This window comes from Quercus lobata, chromosome 8, assembly GCF_001633185.2.
Source record: "Quercus lobata isolate SW786 chromosome 8, ValleyOak3.0 Primary Assembly, whole genome shotgun sequence".
NCBI classification, from domain to species: domain Eukaryota; kingdom Viridiplantae; phylum Streptophyta; class Magnoliopsida; order Fagales; family Fagaceae; genus Quercus; species Quercus lobata.
In genome coordinates this window covers 47057717-47076828 of record NC_044911.1, presented here as the reverse complement: position 1 = coordinate 47076828, position 19112 = coordinate 47057717, and the positions used below count along the sequence as shown (strand labels likewise).

Below are 19112 nucleotides of genomic sequence, written 5' to 3'. Positions count from 1 at the left end.
TATAAAACTTTGGTCTTGGTTTGAGTCCCCTGATTCTCACACATGGTCATGGGCGCGTTGATGCCTATTTCCTATTACCATAGGTTGCCACCCTCTCTCAAATTTGTCGTGATTGTGATTATCAAACGGTCCATGTGCCATGCATCCTAGTATAGAAAAGGTGGGGCCACAACACCCTAAAAACCCCCGTGAAGGTCTTTTAGATTACAAAGAAAGGGATACTTGTGTCGGCTGGTAATGGCCTCACAAGAAACCCTCAAGAAATACCCTTCTCACAGTTACCTCATAATTTATGTTCTCACAACAATCTTCTAATATTCCATGTAATATCAGTCATTGAGTCTTTCTTTTAATCCATCCACCATCGATCTTTCTTTGGAGAAAGTATAACAAGCTTTGTTCAATTATCAATGGGGAATTGTGTGTTTAAAGGGTTTGGAGGAATGGAAGAGATGGTGAAGGTAATAACCTCAAGTGGTGGCATCATGGAACTCTACGCACCCATCACCGTAGAGTGCATAACAAACGAGTTCCCAGGCCACGCCATATTCCGAAGCCGAGACCTCTTTGCACAGCCACTTCTCCACAACGAAGAACTCCATGTGGGACAACTATACTATCTCCTCCCTCTCAACCCGTACAAAGCCAACAACACCAACGCCAAGCAATCTGACACAGCCATCAACAACAACAACATGTCTTCTTCTTCGTCTATCAATGTAACCACGCCGTACCGCATGTCTTCATGCGATAACCAAGGGATCATGAAGCGGTTCTCGGACCCAGAAGTTGTACCGAGGTATAATAGCAGTGGGGTGTGGAAGGTGAAGCTGGTGATTAGCCCTGAGCAGTTGTCTGAGATTTTGTCACAGGAGTCTCGCACTGAGGCGTTGATTGAGAGCGTAAGGACGGTGGCCAAGTGCGGAAATGGGGTCCCGTCGGCGGCTAACTCCGACCAGTGGAGCGTGTCCAGTAGTTGGAAGGGATCGTCGGAGAAGTATGGTTTAGATACTTAGTGCAAAAAAAAGACACAACTTTCATTTCTCTGCTTTTTCTAGCTTTTTTATTTATTTATTTTCCCCTTGGGTTATATTATTAGTATTACTGCTTCAGATAGTGCAATCAGCTATGCATGTGAAAAGTAAATAAATTCTTTTCTAATGTTCATAATTGTTTCTTGAATTTAATTTTTGGTGCTTGGAAGGTAGCAACCTGATGAAACTTCAATTATGACAAATTAATTCTGTTAGAATTATACTATCACAGTTTCTCAAAAAAAAAAAAAAAAAAAAAATCTATCATAGCTAGTCTCAAAACCAATTATAAGAATCAATCATAATTAATCACTGATAATTACATGTAGCTAATCCTAATCATGAGAATGTATATTAACCATTGAAAAGTAGTGATGGCGTGATCTTTTAATCTGAAGGTCTAACATAAGAACTAGATATTTCGTTTTGATTGTTAAGACTTATGATTTTGTTTTTACTTAAGATCTTATTTATCCAACGGTTAAAATGTTGATTTTGCCCTTTCATTGTAAAATTATGTTTTTGTCGATAATGTAAGGTTAAACAACAATTTCAAAATGGGGGTATCAATTATATCTCCCTTTGTCAAATTCAAAAGTTGGCCATAATTTATAGTATATTTTAAAATTTTAAATTTTTTTATTTATTTAGTAAACAGTATTACTTATTACTCCTAGTTATTAGAACATACATGATTTTTGACTAAAAATTATGTGACCATCATGTGACTACATTAAGAAGACTCATGCGCTAACAAATTTGTAACTCTGCTCATGTAATGATCATGTGATTTATTTTCATCTAAAAAAGCTAACAAAATTTAATCACATGGGTCAATTTGGTGTATATAAAAATCTCAAGAGTTAAAAGGAATAATTAAAGTCCTAGAAGGTGTTTTTGCATTTAGGCCTTATTATTTATTTATTATTATTATTATTATTATTTCCCAAAGTTTGTACCAATCTAAAACACACATACACACACACACATATATATATATGAGTTGGGTTCAAGTTACACCCGGTATAACTCTAAGTAATGTTACACCACTCAATAACTTGTTATTGAATTAACTTTTTGAAAATCTAACCGTTGAATTATATGTTCTATATATTCTTAACATGCATACCAATTTTCATATCAATTGGATGTTATTTACCATTTGATCCATAACTCATCTTTTAAACTACAAAAACTTGAATTTTAACAATTGATTGATGACATGACTATTAATCTTTGATCACCTTGAAATTTTGCAAGCATGGAGATTATATAAAGATAATGTAATCTAACGGTGGATTTGTCAATATTCGCATCCAATTAAAAAATATTGAGTGGTGTAACTTTAACTCTCTCTCTCTATATATATATCAATAAGAAAGCCCTAATTCTAATCATCCATATAATTGAATAACAATGAAAAATCTAGGCCTAAATATGTTAAATATGAAACCTAAACTAGGAATCTTGCATAATAACTATAAATTGAAATTGTTAAGAGTCCATCATGTTATTTCACTAACAATTCTTGATGTTTTCAAGGAATATGTCATTGACTCAAATTTCCTCTCCCCAACTTTTGAATTATCAAAAAATATATATTTAAATTAAAACTAACATGCAACATTAACAACAATCATATAATTCTCAAAATATTCAAGGAGGCTTGAACAAGACACCATAGACATAACTTTCCATCATCCAACTCATGACAAAAAAAGAAGAAGTTTCAAATCAAATTTAGACGTTACGTATAGTTTGCCTAGTTACCTATTTTCTTTGCAAACTTGACTTAATTTCTAAAGTAGGAACTAGGAACTAGTTACCTATTTTCTTTTCAAGGTTGAATAATTTCTAAACAAGGAAAAATAGAAGAAGAATAATGGGAAAGAAAGAGGAAAAAATTTCAGAAATCCCCTAGTTGTACCCTCCTCTTTGAAAAAGAATCATTCTTCAGAAGATCCTCCTACATTTTTTTACAAGAAGCATGCCTTCTTTGAACAATTAGGATTTTATATTTTAATCTAATGTCCAAATAAATCACGGATGTTTTGGTTAGTTATTGTCAATTTTTAGACTTTTCTAAAATCTTTTGGACCACAAAAATCCCCCTAAATTGTAGGAAAATTATATCTAGCCAAAAAGGTCAACTCATCCCTATTTGGGGAAGATTATGTGAAAATTTCATGATTGTCAGTTTGAATTGGTGATCATAGGTCTAAACCAACAATCATCATTGTGCATCATTGTTGTGATGGTTACTCTACAAGTCCAAGTTCATGTGGTATGCGGGTTGGGGGGGGGGGGGGGGGGGGAGGGAGGGGTAAGGGTGCCGGAGTTTGAGTCTTCAAAAAGGAGATTCATACACTTATATTAAACTAGAGTAGGATTTCTATCTAAAAAATCCAGCAATTACCAGTTTTTGAAACTAAAGATTGTTGGTTAAATTGGCCACCTATGTAACGCAGGTCAACCCATGTTTTTTTTGGTTGGGGAAAATCCAATTTTCCTGTCTCCATCTATTTTAGCCTTTCAAATCTCACTTTTTCTCTTAAATAGGTTCTTCTCTTTATTTCTCAATATTTCTTCACAATATTATCTTCTACGACAACTGGAGTCCAGTGAGGGCCCTTACCTTTTCTTTTTTCCTCTTCAACTCATCATCTCTTTTCAAACCTTTGGACCTTTGGTCTTGCTTTAGTAGTTAAAGGAGAAAAATATATGTTTCTATATTTCTTCACCAGGAAAGACATCTACGATTTCACATTGCAATCAGCTATCATATATGGCCCTTGACGAAAACCTTTTCATCCAAAACCGCGAATTACTAAGGCAATCTCAGTTATTACAAATTATGGATATCGATTTAGGTTGAGAATAATTTGATAATTATATTTTTGGTATATATAGAAGTGTATGTTGTGTACGTGTGATGTGCCTTTTTTGACAAGTAATTCCTATAGTGTGTGTATTCCAATAAATTCATAATTTTGTGTTCATATTTTTTTCCCTTTTCCACACTTTTTTTTTTCTTACTAGTTTCTGGCTTCACTAGGTTATTTAGTTATTGCATTTTGCTTAGTCTATTTAATTTTGATTTATCCAACATGTTTGATTTTGTTTATCTTAGTTTTGATTTGCACTCAAAATTGGTTCTAAGGATAAAGGTTATAGAATAATCATAATTATAAAACTTAATTTTATTTCTTTATTGAATCATCTATACTATTAATAAGAGGATTTCCTTGTTTCGTCTTCAATTTTTGGTATACCAAAATATCCTCATATAAATTTTGAAATAACATACCCTTCAGTTTGATTTTTCCTAAAAAAAATGTTAAAATAGTAATACTATCTCACGTACAAAACGAAAAAAAAAAAAATAAAAAAAAAACCCTTATTCTGACCATCCATTTTGTTAGGACATATATGAATCATGTTAAGAACATATATCATTTATAATTGGCTAATCCTTTGACAAAACGTACTTTACTTGTAATTGGGTAGATCTAGGATGAGTTTAAGTCTTCAAGAATCATGTTATTCAAGTCAAGAGTTAAAGCCATGCAAATCTGTTCAAGAAATAAGTGAAGAAGTGCTGTATTTTAAAGCTCAACAGTTAGCTCGACAGATTGCATCTATTGAGGTTTAAAAGGAAATTTTAGCTCGACGCTTGACTGCTGCTCGATAGATAACCTATCTATCGAGATTTACGAAAATCATTTTTCAGATCTGATTTCATGCATATCTATGTATATGTGTTTAGACTTTTTTTTCTTACAACCTGAAACATATATAAGGATTATTTTAAGGACCATCATAATTAAGGTTGTTGCACTTGTTGTTGCAAGCATATTGTGATCGGAGAGAATTTTCCCTTGTTCATCTTTCTCTTGAAGAAGCTGCTACTTTTGTACATCATAGGGTTTTGTAACCAAGAAGCTTCTTGATCTTCATCGTGTGGATGAAATGAAGAATTTTGCAGCTAACATCTTTCTCAAGTTGGTGTGTTAATCATGTACTTAGATCCGTGCATCGATTGGTTAGTCACGTATTGGGAGCCGTGCATTGAAAATGAGAGATCGTCACTACAGAACAAGTTCAATTGTGTATTAGCGTAAGGGTTCAAATGTAGGTTGGTATAAGGTACTGAGATTCCTTTACTTGTAATCGCTTGTTGTGATAATAGTGGATTCTCTGGAGTGGTGACATTAAATTCACCTGGTGGGATTTTTGCCTTAGAGGTTTTCCTTATTCTAAAACAAATCACTGTGTCAATTTTATTTTCTGCTACATTTAACTTAGTTGGTAATTTGTTTGTGTTACTACGCATATTGTATGTTAATTAACTTAATTAATTCACTTGGTTAATTTATCACAAGGGGTCAATACATTCTTGGCCTATCAAGTGGTATCAGAGCAGGCATACTCTGATTAGGGTTAATCTTTGCTGTGTGATCCATTGACCTCTGTTTGTCATGGATAAAGGACAATCTCTAATTATACCTCTTTTATTTGATAGCACTAACTATGCATACTGAAAGTACGCATGAAAGCTTTCTTGCAGTCATTAGATGAAAAATTGTGGCAAGTTATGGAGATAGGCTAGACCAAGCCAAAGGAAGCGTCGGCTGATTAGGATGATGCTAAGATCAAAGCGGTCATGAATGAGGAGTTTAAGAAGATATCCTCTACTGAAACTACAAAGAAAGCATGGACCATCCTCTAAACAACCTATGAAAGAACTAAGGCTGTTATGGATTCGAAGTTTCAGAGGCTTACTACAAGATTTGAAGAGATCAAGATGGAGGAGGATGAGTCGTTTGATGAGTTCTATGCCAAGCTCAAGGACATAGTGAACTCAGCCTTTAATCTTGGGGAAATCATTCCCGAATCCAAGATTGTTAGAAAGGTGCTCAGATCTCTACTTGAGAGATTTCATGCCAAGATCATCACTATTGAGGAGTCAAAGGACAATGATCAAATTCCTTTGACAGAGCTGGTTGGTAACTTGCAAACCTATGAATTGGGTTTGTCTAGGATCGAGAAATCGAGTAAGAGCAAGAGCATGACACTGAAGGCCAAAAGCAGTGATATTGATGAGTCTTCTAATGATGAAGATTCTAAGATGAAATCCTATATTACAAGGCAGTTCAAAAAGTTCATAAAGAATGCCAATACAAGAGGATTTGATAAAGACCGCAAGCAGTCCAGTTCGTCTCAGTTCAAAACCAAGGCAGAGGAAAGAAGGATGCTAAGGAAGGCGGTCAGTACACTGTTCCCTCCAGACCTAAGTGTTTCGGATGTCAAGGATTTGGACACATGAAACAAGAGTACCCAACATATCTCAAGACCATTGGGAAAGCAAGGTCCTTGCTGCAACCTTGAGTGACACTTCGCCTAAGGATGACTTGGATAATAACGATGATGGAACCTTGAATGCCTTCATTGCCACTGTGAATCCTAATGAGGGGATTGATGAAGAAGTGGATGAAGAAGAGGACTTGGGGTAATCTAAGTTTGAGAAGATGGATGAACAGGATGACATCCACACAGCCTATGTAAAATTGTACAAGGTCTCATAAACGTACGAGAAATTGTATAGGTTGGCCACCAAGAAGCTTAGTGATGTGGAGCTTGAACGAGAAGAAATCTCCACAAAGTTTGATAAAGTTAATCAGACTATTGGAGTATTACGGTTTGAAAACAATTTCTTGGCTGAGAAGACCAAGAAGCTTAAGGCAAAGCTGTTCCAAGTCAGAGCTTAGTTGGAGAGGACTTCAAGTGCAAAGATTGACGAGATGCTTAGCTTCCAGAAATCTGCTTCTAATCGAACCGGTTTGGGGTATGATTTCTCTTATCCTAATATTGCTTCTTCTAATACTCTTGTTTTTTATTCACCTGCTAATAATGTTGAATCTAAGAATAATTATGTGACAACTGTTTTAGCAAGTGAGAACATAGACAAGGGTAAACCTATCTTAGGAGCACCTCCTAAACTTGATAAGAAAGAGAATAAAAACCCTAGGGCTAAGAAGGGCAGTACTTAAAAATCTAAATAGAAGAAGCAACATCTCTGTTATCACTGTGAAGTGACTGGACATACTCGGCCTAATTGCTATAAGTGGTTAGCCACTCAACAGAGCAACAATATGATCTCATCGGGAAACTAAAATCAGTTTCCATCCTCTTTTGCTCCTCTTGGAGATCTTCTCAAAGCCCTCATGGTCCTTTCGAACTTGAATGATTTCAATTCTTCCCCCTCACCACCAGATTAAGAGTTTGCTAAATGGAAAAGTTTTTCCAAGGTGTGAAAGGAAAAAGGCTCGAAGTGAATTTTTCACTTTTCTCTCTCTCCCTCTATTTTTTGCTTACATTACTTGTGTGTTTTGCTTACTAGTTTTGAGTCAGTCTAGTTTTATGCTTTGCTTTGTTTAACATGTTTTTGTTTGTTTGTTTTCAATTTCATTTAATTTTTTTTCATAAAAATAAAAAAAATTTGAAAAATTAAAAAAATACAAAAACAATTGTGTTTTGTGTACCTTGGATGGCCATTGAAACAAAGTGTTCTAAAGTTTGTATCTTTTGTAGTTTAGATGAACATCTCTATGCACAACTAAACAAGTGAGCTTTGTGGCTCGTGTTTGTGATGAGTAAGATTAAATAATCTTTTGTACTTAACACTCGTATCACTCTTTTTGACAGGAAGGACATTTTAAGAGAAATGCATAAATAACCATCTCATCACTGTTGCTTGCCAGGCTGCCAATCATGAAATGACATCTGTATGCTTCGACATAGCAAAAGTACAATGTCAAAAGCTTAACATAATTGGGTATTTCTTTTCTCTTTCTTATATGCCTATGCATGATATACTTAACAAAAGAAAAATATGCAAGGAACGATAAAAGCAAAAAGAATCAAAATGCTTTATACATGTTAAGAACATATGTCATTTAGAATTGACTAATCTTTTGACAAAATACACTTTATTTGTAATTGGGTAGATCTAGGATAGGTTGAAGTCTTCAAGAATCATGTTGTTCAAGTTAAGAGTTAAAACCATGCAAATTTGTTCAATAAACATGATGCTTAAAAGGCTGTTTTAGCCTGATGCTTGATAGATAACCTATCTATTGAGATTCACAAAAATCATTTTTTAGATCTGATTTCATACATATCTATGTGGGATGTTTGAGTTTTCTTTTCTCACAACCCTAAACATATATAAGGATTATTTTTAGGGTCGTCATAAGGTTGTTGCACTTGTTGTTGCAAGCATATTGTGATCGGAGACAATTTGCCCTTATTCATCTTTCTTTTGAAGAAGCTGCTGCATTTATACGTCGTAGGGTTTTGTAATCAAGGAGCTTCTTGATCTTTATCGTGTGAATGAACTGAAGAAATTTGCAGCGAACATCCTTCTCAAGTTGGTGTGTTAGTCACATACTTGGATTCGTACATCAATTGGTTAGTCACGTACTGGGAACCGTGCATTGAAAAGGAGAGATTGTCACTACAGAATAAATCCAATTGTGTATTGGGGTTAGGGTTCAACTGTAAGTTGGTAAAAGATATTAAGATTCCTTTACTTATAATAGCTTTTTGTGATAATAGTGAATTCTCAGAAGTGGTGACCTTAAATTCATCCGGTGGGGTTTTTGCCTTAGAGGTTTTCTCCATTCGAAAACAAATCACCGTGTCAACTTTATTTTCTGCTGCATTTAACTTAGTTGGTGATTTGTTTGTGCTACCACGCGTATTGCATGTTAATTAACTTAATTAATTCACTTGGTTAATTAATTGGTTAATTTATCACAAGGGGTCAATACATTCTTGGGCTATCACATTTGTATTCAAATGTCTGATTTTTATTTATATTTGTTATCTATTTGAATTCAAATATTTCAATTGTCTTTATTCAAAAAACAAAAGACAAAATTACTTCTTCCAAAAAAAAAAAGAAAAAAAAAATCCACTACCTCACTTAAAAACTACTCATTCTTATCTCGAAATTTCTATGGTTTTTTTATTTATTTTTTTTAAATTCTTTAAAACATTCCAAAATTTTTTTTTATCCAAAGTCTATACAGTTATCACAAATCCCTTTCCATCCACACTAACGTATATCATTTTTCTTTTGTTCAAATCTCAAAATTTTTTACTTATCACGATTCTTATCCTAATCAATAAATTCAAATGTCCTATTGGGTTTCAACTTCTTACAGTTCTCTTTCTCAATTTTAAACATTATTCCAGGTTACCTTACCTCCTTCTTTAAAAATAAAAAATAAATACACTATTAGGGTACATTTTTTTATATATATCACTTTTAAGCATCATAAGACCTATTTATTTTCAAACGTAACAAACAAATTATTGGGCATACCTAAATTTTTTTTTACCATTACCATGCTAGCTCGCAATTGTTTTTTTCTTTCCATCACAAAACTGGGTTACAAATGTAAAATACTATAATACCCAATATTTTTTATAAAGCCATAATTATTTATTGAGCAAGTTAAAATCTCATTCTTTTTAAAACCCAAGAATTTTTATGCTTAGCAATATTTGGAAAAAGCCCTTGATTCAAATTCATGGCAATACTATTTTATCAATGGGATTGAACCCCATAATCAAAGCCCATGATTCAAATTCATGGCAATACTATCTTATCAATGGGATTCAACCCCATAATCAAAGCCCATGATTTAAACCTATGGCAAATTATTTATCAAAAAACCCAATTTCCGTTGGCAACATCCAAAGCCTAGTTCTCATTGGCAACATCAAAAAACCCAATTTTCATTGGCAACATCAAAAGCCCAGTTCTCGCTAGCAACATCAAAAAGCCCAATTTCCATTGGCAATATCAAAAGCCCAATTTTCATTGGCAACATCAAAAACCTAGTTCTCACTGGCAATATCAAAAGCCTAATTTACGTTGACACTATTTTATCAAAAGCCCGAGAATATTAACGCTTGGCAAAAAATATCATGTTTATTTGATTTAAAAGATGAACAATGTTTCTTAAACATTACTATGGCAAAAACCCATAGCAATCATTTTATAAAAGTTCAACAAAAAGTTATCTTGAAAATTATGATATTCATCTCATATTATAAACCTATGAACATGTGGTCATCATTTACGTCGCATCTTCGGAGCTCATGGTGACTATTCAATCACACAAACTCACCATTTAAATTGTGATGTGATTATTAGAAATCATGAACATTACTTATGATGTGGAATTCATCACTTTCAAAAATAGTAAATGTTATTTACAAATGCATTTTGAAACCTATCCTATTATTTCAAATATTACAACTTATTGCCCAAAGGCCCATTACAAGTGTCTATGAAAACCCAAAATATTTACTAATAATAAAAGTCCATGAGGGATGAAAACCTATGGCAACATGTGTTGTTAATGTCCATTTTGTAGGATGAACACAACCCAGCCCAAAGGGACTAGCCATATGGGCAAGCCCAATCCATAGAGGCCCAACAAGAGGCAGAGTATTGAAAATGGACAACCAGCCTTTGTTCATCCTTGACCAAGGTATAGCTGGAGGCCTCTACAAGAGAACCAAGTCTTTGGGGATGAACTAAGGTCTATCACATCAACTTTCTGTCACTCTCTACCTGACGTGAACAGTGCCCAAATGTTGTGATATTAGCTGAAGTCTAATGGGTGATGGAACTCCATCATTTTCCTGAAGACTATATCTTCAGCAGAAGGGGGGCTAAAACCAAGTTATCCAAATCTCAACAAATTGATGCTGTAGATGTCAAAAACGTTCAAGACATGGTTCATGTGCCAAGCCTATGAATCCTAAAGGAGAAAAATTGGGAACATGCGGTTTGGAGGGCATAAAGGGATCTCCAGTAGAACACCTTGAAGTGGACTTAAACTTTGACACCTGGCTTGGGGTGTTGAATCCTACTTCTTGGGGTCTAAATCTCAGTTGCAGTATTAGGATTCATTCTTGATACTTGCCTTAATCCTATTGGTTAAACTCAACTCCAGAAATCTTGACATTTAATGCAAAATACCCCAAAAACCCACCATGTTTCTTATTACCCAAAGAAGCAAGGCAGCCCCAAAAGCAAATCTCTTACTTTTGGCCAAATCCTAGGATGATTAAGCCTGATTCCTTGCCCTTGATCAGTCCTACGTTTTTTGGATTCTTGTTAATTAATGCTTCCCTATCCTCAGCCTTAACCTCAACATTAATTCCATCTCACTCACTCAAAATAGACCACATCACCCCATTCATGCCTTATGTACATATATTCCCCAAAATCTTAGTTTAATACTTGCTACACTGATCTGGGATCTCTCCCTCCCTTCACACCATGCCAATTAACCCCTTTCTTCTTCCCACAAAACCTTTAATTTTTACTTTTTGTTTTACTATTGAAGGATATAATGTATTTGTAACAATGGAATTCTTCCCTCGTATTGATGTAATGATGGTTGAAAGTACAATAAATTCCCCTGACTGAGACACATAAGGACCCCTATGAATGAACACTTTCCTAAATTTATTTAATCATTGACTGCTGGACTCTAAGTGTAATTTCACCCCTACCGCTAGAGAATTTATTTTTCTTGCACTATCAGAATAGGACTGCTAACGCATTAATTAATTATTGTGAAGTATTTTTATTGGGCTTTTGTTGCTATTTTGTCAAGTGCAGCCTTTATTTCTTACTTGGATAGGCTTATTACCACACCGAAAGTCTTTGGGCACCATTTCAATAGCCCATAGTTAAGTTTCGGCTTGACTTCCTGATATTTTATTCAGAGGCATTAATTTCCCCCTCAACATTTTGGCGACTCCACTAGAGAACCAATCAATAAGTGAAAGTCTAACATGCCTCCAAGGTTGTGCAATAGCTGACAAGAAGCAAGTTAAGATAATGTTCATGCAGTGGCATAAAGCCACCAAGGTCCAGTTGCACAAGATGACTAATCTGAGCAGCCTGAAGTCAACTAGGAGAATTATGATCATCGATTCACTTTTTTCCTTGAAATACTACAAGGAATGCAGCAAGCTTAGTTTGAACTAGCCAAATCTGTCAGAGGTCTAAGGAAGGCTCAAGGTCAAGGTCTCCAACAGCCACGTGAAGAACCAGACCCTCACACGCAGCAAGAAAAGGGGTCAGCAATTGGAAATCATCAGTTTAGTGAACAGGACACTTCTACACAACAGTTTGTCACTTTATTTGATCTCACTTCTCTGCTGGAGAGAGAAAGAGGCAGGCAGTGGATGGAGCCTAGGCATTATATTCGCAAATCTCCATATCCAACGGAGCTACTTAGAAAACCATATTTGGAGAAGTATGAAACACCTACCTTTGCCTTTTATGATGGGAGGAAAGGGAATGCAATGGAGCATGTTATCAAATTTATGTATTCCATAGGTCCATTTGTAGGAGACGAGGAGCTTTGTCTAAGGGAGTTCTCAAAATCCCTCACTAATCGTGCTTACACATAGTACTCTACTCTTCAACCTAATTCCCTTCCCACATGGGAAGATATGGAGGAAAGTTTTTGTATAAAGTATTTCCATGGCGAGGAAAAGGTCACCATCATCACTCTTCACAATACAAAACAAAAGCCTTCCAAAGGGCTCCTTGATTTTATCTGGCGATTTAGAGATATTGCCCTTGATTGTTATGGACAGTACAAAGAACAAGAGTTAGTGGAGATTTGTATCGACAACATGTTCCTGGAATATCAAGCACACTTGGAGAAGCTAACAAGCCATCAGTTAAGCCATTTGTCTCTGACAAGCCTAGAGCAAAAAAAAAAGAAGCTCTCCTCAAGCTCTTGCCATCTCCAGTGGTGAACCGGTGGCAGGGGTAAAACGCAAGAGGGATGATGGTACAGAACAACAAGAGTTGCCTCACATTCCATGTACCGACGAAGAAATCAAGGTGATAGTTAAGAAGTGGGTAGCTGATAGAGTCCTTCGAGTCATCAAGCCAAGCCGAAAGCCTACTAAGGAAGATAAGCAAAGTCCTTATTATTGTCATTATCATTAGTATGTGCATCATAAGACCAGAGATTGTAGAGCTCTTCAGAAGATGTTTCATAAAAAAATCACAGACGGAACCCTTGATTTAACCCGAGAGCAAGAGGTCTAGTAGAACCCGCTGCCACAACATAACAAAGGGAAGGCTACAGCGGCAGCGGTGATTCATGTAAGGAAAATCGAGGATGATGTGAGTGACAGTGGGGAACTACCACTTGCACCCATCTCAGAACTTCAAAGAAGCCCGGCCTTTCATGCCTTGTTCAACTAGTTTGGATTCAATGAAGAAGTAAGGAAGGCAGTAACTAAAGCACTAGTGTCCATTGCCTCTGACTCTGGTACATACTGTCTTACCGCTGAAGCCCATGCCAGCAGAGCTTTCTTAGAAACTACTAATGCCATCACCTTTACTAATGAAGACATGGAAGTGCAGCACCCTGATTATAGCAGACCCTTTTATGTCGCTGCTAAAATCAATGATATCCACATACGAAGGGCATTAGTTGATACCGGTGCATCCTTGAATCTCATCCCAACTAGTACACTCAAAGCAGCTAAAATCTATCTTAGTCGAGTCACCAACACTCCCATAGAAGTTGCTGGTTTCGCTAGAATGCAAGAGCATACCACTAGGAGCATACAACTTGTCTCAAAGTGGGACCTATTGTGGCACTTACGAGGTTTCATGTGATCAATTCAGCCATATCATACCATGCCTTGCTTGGGCAGCCTTGGCTCCATAGACACAAATTGGTCCCGTCCACATATCAACAATGTGTTAACGGAAGGTTCAATGGCAAGCCCATATGCATCCCAACCAACCATACTCCGTTTGACTTGTTTGAAGCCCACCATTTTGAAGCAGATTTTTATGATGAGTTCACTCCATGTGGGGAAGATGCCACATCAAAGCTTATTGGGACCCCGTTGCCTAATTGGGAGGTTATTGAGGAAGAACCTGAGGTAGATCTGAAGGGGATACTTGATCAAAAGAAAAAGAAAAGAGAGCGTAAGGAAGCATCTAGCAGCGGGTCACAACTAAGGTGTGTGCAAGTCCAACTACCAGATAGGCGTCTTGGTTACCGATTATGACAGTACGCGTGGCCTAGCTGTCTTAAACAAAAAGGTCCCAGATTGAATGTAGCCAATACAACACCAACTTGCTATTGTACTTAAGAAACAGCAGCTCCAGCGGAGCATCCTCTTAACAACATTGCTGAAATAGCAGCTCCAGCGAAGCATTCTTCTGACAACATTACTAAACCATGTGAAGAGTTATTATCGACGCCCAATCTATCCTTGCCAGCTGATATGGAGCTAGAAATTGTCAATCTTAGTGACGACCTTAAGGTTCCACAAACAACCTCAATTAATGCAAATATATCACAGCTGGAGAAAACCCAACTCATTGCAATTTTGAAGGAATATGTTGATGTATTCACTTGGGAATACAATGAAATGCCTGGTTTGGATCCCAATTTAGTGGCACATGCTCTTAATGTTGAACCAGGTGTGCAGTCGATGATACAGCCCATCTGAACCTTCCATCTAGATATTGAAGCTCAAATCATTAAGGAAGTGTAGAAACTCCTTGCAGCTGGTTTCATTAGGCCCATTGAGCACCCGAAGTGGCTGTCAAACATAGTGCCTGTCAAGAAAAAGAATGGGCAAATAAGGTGCTGCATTGATTTTTGAACTCTCAATAAAGCATGCCGAAAAGATGAATTTTCACTTCCAAACATGGACGTGCTAATTGACTCAGCTGCCGGGCATGCTATGTTCTCATTTATGGATGGTTTTAGCGGCTACAACTAAATTAGGATGTCGCCTAAGGATGCAGCCAAGACCTCCTTCCGAATCCCCATTGGGAATTTCTACTATACCATTACGCCCTTTGGCCTCAAGAATGCTTATGCCACTTATCAAAAGGCCATGACCGCAATCTTTTATGATATGATGCGCAAAGAAATTGAAGACTATGTGGATGACATTGTGGTGAAGTCAAAAGCAAGAGAAAACCATTTTGATGTCCTAAGGAAAGTCTTTGAAAGATTCCTCCTTTACAAGCTTTGTATGAACCCCTTAAAGTGAGCTTTCGGGGTTTCTGCTAGGAAGTTTTTGGGGTTTCGGTGTTTCTGCTAAGAAGTTTTTGGGTTTTTGATGAGAATGCAAAATGTCATATTTTTCTCCCTTGATGTTTAGTCTTTTATACTTATTTGGTGCCTAAATGTACTCATTATTCTTATATTTTGATTTAGGATGCAAATGGAGGCATTAAGTGCAAAACGAAGCTAATTGGGCAATTTTGGACAGTTTTGACATTGCTATGTAATCTAGGCATAACTCTCTCATTTGAGCTCCGATTGAGATGATTCAAGATGCTATGGAACGTCAAGAAAAATCTCTACAACTTTCATGTTTTGGGGTTTGAGAGATACTAGCTGCATAAAGGTCGAAATCGGGCTTGACATTGCTGCACTTGCACTGCTGACGTTCTGGAACATTCCTTAGCCTACAATTCTAATACACGGATCTGATGTAGTCTATTTTCGAAAGTTTCCAAATCTGGTGCACGAAATTTTCAGCTAAAAACACCAATTTCCTAGTAATATTAGGACTCTATTTTATTTATTTTTATTTTTTTTAATTAGTCAAATTTGGATGTTGTTATTTTAGGATAATATTTAGAATATTTTTAGGAGATCTTGTAGGCTTGGAAAAGGGGGAATTAACGTGTTAAAAGAAGAGGAAAAATCAGACTTGACACATACGTCTCTCTCTCCCCTCTTCTCTAATTTCTCCTTCGAGTTTTCATCATGGCCTTGTTTGGCTAAACTTATATGCTTGGTCAAAGGAAATAGAAATCAATAAAACTATGAGATCTGATTTGTTTTTTTATTGTTTAATTTATGCTTTGAATATCAGATGTTCTTCTGTGCCTGTTTTCATGATTGTCTCGTTTAATTTCTAGGAGGCTTACTAGTTTATTATTCGTTGCAATCTACTGCTAGGTTAGATATCAAATCTGTAATTGTTTGATCTCTCTAATTTGTGAAGCAAACAAGATTTAATGATTTGCTACGTCATAAATTATTAGATCTTAGAAAGAATGCTCGACTAAATTAATTGCAACTGCTTGTGCTTGTGTTGTTTAGTTTCATCAATCTCTCTAATTCTTAAGGCTGCTACTAGATTAAACCTTTAGCGCTTGTTTTGGGTTGTTCAGTAGTTAGGGTTTATTAGTTCGCTTGTTTTCTAATTAACTACGACAAAGGAGAAATATGAAAATAGTTCCAACGGTGAATATTCAAAGTATGAATTGATATATACCTGCTTCGATGATAAGTTGTAAAATTCCGATGGTGGATGTTAACTTAGACCAAGGTTTGTTCTTTTGATTGATTTTGATATTTAAATTTGAATTGTTCCTTAGTTGTTTTTCTTAAAATTGTTTTAGTTATACTCAACCCCCCCCCCCCCACAATCCTTGTCCATGTAGCATATAACTAGGCTAGATACTCTCTGTGGGAATGATCCTTACTCACACCACTACATATATTTTTAGGAGTATAGGTATTATTTTTGGTTGCCTACGACAGCATACCAGTTTTCTTGTTCACCAATGGGGGAAAGATGTTGATCCAAGCAAGGCACAAGCTATAGCCACCATGAAGCCCCCTGCCACAGTTAAGGAGCTTAAAAGCTTCCTTGTTAAGCTTTCGTACGTCCGGAGGTTCATTCCCAGTCTAGTTGCTCTTACTGCTGCCTTCACCCCCTACTGAAGAAGGGAGGGCCTTACCACTGGAATTAGAGATGCCGGCAAGCTTTCTCTCAGTTGCAGCAACTCATGACCAAGCTGCCAACAGTATGTGCACCCACATCAGGAAAGCCCCTTAAGCTCTATTTGGCCAACAACAGTGAGGCAGTAGGAGCATTAATAGCCCAAGAAGATCAAAAGGGGGTTGATCAGCTAATTTACTATGTCAACCAGATGTTGAAGGATGCTAAAACTCAATATTCAAGAGCTAAAAAGGCTTGCCTCTCTCTCATATATGCTGCACAGCGACTATGGCATTATTTTTTGGCTTATATAATTTACCTTATTACAAAATCTCACCCTATACGCTCACTTTTGCGGTGTCCCGTTCTTTATGGAAGGCTAGCACAATGGCTCTTGCAATTTTCTAAATTTGAAATTATCCCTATTGATAGGCCAAGAATGTATTGACCCCTTGTGATAAATTAACCAATTGATTTAGCTAAGTTAATTAATTAATTCAATTAACATGCAAAATGCGTGGTAGCGCAAACAAATCACCAATTAACTAAATGCAACGGAAATTAAATTGACACAGTAATTTGTTTACGAATGGGAAAAACCTACATGGCAAAACTCCATCGGGTTATTTTATGGTCACCACTCCCGAGAATTCACTATTATCACAACAAGCGGTTACAAGTAAAGGAATCCCAGTACCTTATACCAACCTACAGTTAAACCCTTACCCCAATACCTAATTGGACTTGTTCTGTGGTGAAAATCTCTTATTTTCAATGCACGGCTCTCAGTACGTGACTAACCAATAGATGCGCGGATCCCAATACGCGACTTAATCACCAACTTGAGAAAGACGTTGGTTGCAAAGTCTTTCAGTTCATCACATGATGAAAATCACGAAACTCCTTAATCACAAAACCCTATGGTGTACAAACACAACATCTTCTTCAAGAGAAAGGTGAACTAGGGCAAATTTTGTCTTCGGTCACAATTTGCATGAACAAAACTTTGCTTCACACTTGCACAACCATTGACAGCCCTTAAAATAATTCTTATATATGTTTAGGGTTTGAGAAAAGAAAGCCCAAACATATACACACGGATTGGATGAAAATCAGCTCTGAAAAATTAAATTTCATAAACCTCGACAGATAGGGTATCTATCGAGCTAGCTGTCGAGCATCGGGCTTCAGCATCTTTTTAAACCTCGATAGATACTAGCTGTCGAGCTTTAAAATCCAGCACTTCTTCACTTGTTTCTTGGACAGATTTGCATGGCTTTAACACTAGAACTTGAAACCTTGTTTCTTAAAGCATTAAACACATCCAAGATCTACCCAATTACAAGTAAAGTGCATTTTGTCAAAGGATTAGCCAATTCTAATTTGACATATGTTCTTAACAATAAATCATATATGTCCTAACACCTATCGCCCCTACAGCTATAAAAGGGCAAGCTATAGTTGACTTACTAGCATGGTTCCCAGGAGAAGAAAGTTGAGATGTTATTGATGAAGTTCTTGGAGATTTACCAGAGGTTTCAACTGTCGAGGCAGCTGGAGCTAGATGGGTTATTAGATTTGATGGGTCCTCCACTACAGCTGAAGGCGGAATTGGAATTGTTCTAATTAATGAAATAGGGGAAGCAGTAGCCATGTCTTTCAAACTTGACTTTTTTTTTGTACCAACAATACGGCCGAGTATGAAGCATACCTCATAAGTTTGGTGGTAGCACGTGAAATGGGAATCAAATGCCTTAGGGTGATTAGAGATTCGAACCTAATTGTTTGTCAAGCTAAGGGAGATTTTGCACTTAAAGAACCATCATTGGCACCATATAGAGTGATGGCTCAAATGTTGGAAGATTCATTTGAAGACTTTGACATCTAACACTCTCAAAGGTCCGATAACCATTTTGCCGATGCTTTAGCCACTTTGGGGGCTAGGATTAGTTTTGAAGGCATGGCTATTGAAGTTACAATCATAAAGAAACCTATTCCAGTCATACAGGTGTTGAAAGAGGAGTTTTTTGGTCAACCACTAGACCAAGCAGATTGGCAGTCCCCCATCAAAGAAGCGCTATTATCTCTATCTAGCAAAGAGCAATTGAAATGCTTCAAAGATTACACTTTGGTGGCAGGGGAGTTATATAGAAAATTTCCAGGAGGAGTCTTGGCAAGGTTCTTAGGCCTAAGTGAGTCTAGCAAGTGACTAAGAGAAGTCCATGAGAAATCCTTCGGCTCCAGCAATAC

The 19112-nt window shown here is 36.5% G+C and overlaps 1 protein-coding gene across 1 annotated transcript; it reads left to right on the top strand.

The window, feature by feature from the left end:
- Window positions 1–214: 214 nt before the first annotated feature.
- On the top strand, window positions 215–1188 carry LOC115957723. The gene has a single exon (XM_031076035.1). The coding sequence runs from the start codon at window positions 411–413 to the stop codon at window positions 1014–1016; it is 606 nt and encodes a 201-aa protein (XP_030931895.1). The 5' UTR covers window positions 215–410; the 3' UTR covers window positions 1017–1188.
- The last annotated feature ends 17924 nt before the right edge of the window (window positions 1189–19112 follow it).

Excerpts from the sequence above, each read along its gene's own strand:
- LOC115957723 (XM_031076035.1), top strand. The coding sequence starts at position 411 with ATGGGGAATTGTGTGTTTAAAGGGTTTGGAGGAATGGAAGAGATGGTG.